The sequence below is a fragment of the Meleagris gallopavo genome, unplaced genomic scaffold (genome assembly GCF_000146605.3).
Source record: "Meleagris gallopavo isolate NT-WF06-2002-E0010 breed Aviagen turkey brand Nicholas breeding stock unplaced genomic scaffold, Turkey_5.1 ChrUn_random_deg7180001687506, whole genome shotgun sequence".
Lineage (NCBI taxonomy): Eukaryota > Metazoa > Chordata > Aves > Galliformes > Phasianidae > Meleagris > Meleagris gallopavo.
Genome location: NW_011316821.1, coordinates 1 through 1,142, shown reverse-complemented (window position 1 = coordinate 1,142; position 1,142 = coordinate 1). Strand labels below are relative to the sequence as shown.

The 1,142-nt window shown below is 49.1% G+C and overlaps 1 protein-coding gene across 1 annotated transcript; it reads left to right on the top strand.

Annotated features, from left to right (window-relative positions):
- Positions 1-482: 482 nt before the first annotated feature.
- On the top strand, positions 483-1,138 carry LOC109365345 (feather keratin Cos1-1/Cos1-3/Cos2-1-like; the record flags this gene model as incomplete). The annotated part of the gene is made up of 2 exons (XM_019611978.1): positions 483-555; positions 863-1,138. Coding segments are annotated over 2 exons (349 nt in total), but the record flags the coding sequence as incomplete, so codon positions are not given.
- Between the last annotated feature and the right edge of the window lie 4 nt (positions 1,139-1,142).

The window sequence follows — 1,142 nt, the reverse complement described above, 5'->3', positions numbered from 1 at the left end:
CCAGAAAAATGGAAATGGAACAGAGAAGTCTTCTGGGAACTTCAGTTCATTCTTCTCTTCTGAGACACGTAACAAAACTATCAGCAATCCATAGAAGAAGAGAATTAACTCTTTAACTACCAATACACTACATGATTTTATGATGTGGAGTACCGATAACAAAAATCATAAAACCATGACAGCCCTCCTGCACTGAGCTAGGCTGACTTCACTTCCCTCCTCCAGCCTTGATCACTACCTGAGCTGAGGCATCGGCCTCACCAGTGCAATTCTGCCCTATGAATCTTTGAGCCTGTAATCACAGCATTTAAAAGAATCCTTCATTAGAGAATGATCACATCATTAATCTGGAAATGAAAAGGTGGCACTGCAGGAAACCAAAACCAGCCCATATAATGAGAAGGGTTAGCTTGCAATCATGGCTAGCTACTCGGAAAATTATGGCCTGTATCAACCACGCCTATGGACCTGCAGAGATGAAGGACCAATATAAAAGGCAGCCCAGTTTCCAACTTTTCCATCCACTTGTCTTGCCTTCTCCTTGTTGGGAACCAGGTAAGTGTGAACCCCTCTCTTCTCCTCTTAACTGAATAGAAATGTTGTCAGATAGTGGATCTCAGTGCTATGGGAAACCACGGATGAGATAACATCTGCTCAGAGAGTGCTTGGGACACAGCTTACATGGCTGTGTAAGCACTCAAAAAGTCTCTCTGGATCAGAGAGCTCATTGTAGGCTCCTGGCATAATGAAGGAACGTGACCTCCTTTCTCAGCCTTCTCTTCCATCTTAGCAGTTGTCTTGGGTATCCAGGCTACCTCTCACATATCCTCGTGCTCGACATCCTTCTATCCCTCTCTCCTAGGTGTACCTTCAGTCCCAAGACATGTCCTGCTACTCCCAGTGTGTGCCATGCCGGCCCTGCGGCCCAACCCCTCTGGCCAGCAGCTGCAATGAGCCCTGTGTCAGGCAGTGCCAGAACTCCACCATCGTCATCGAGCCCTCTCCCGTGGTGGTGACCCTGCCCGGACCCATCCTCAGCTCCTTCCCGCAGAACACCGTTGTGGGCTCCTCCACCTCCGCTGCTGTTGGCAGCATCCTCAGCTCTGAGGGCGTGCCCATCACCTCGGGGGGCTTTGACTTGT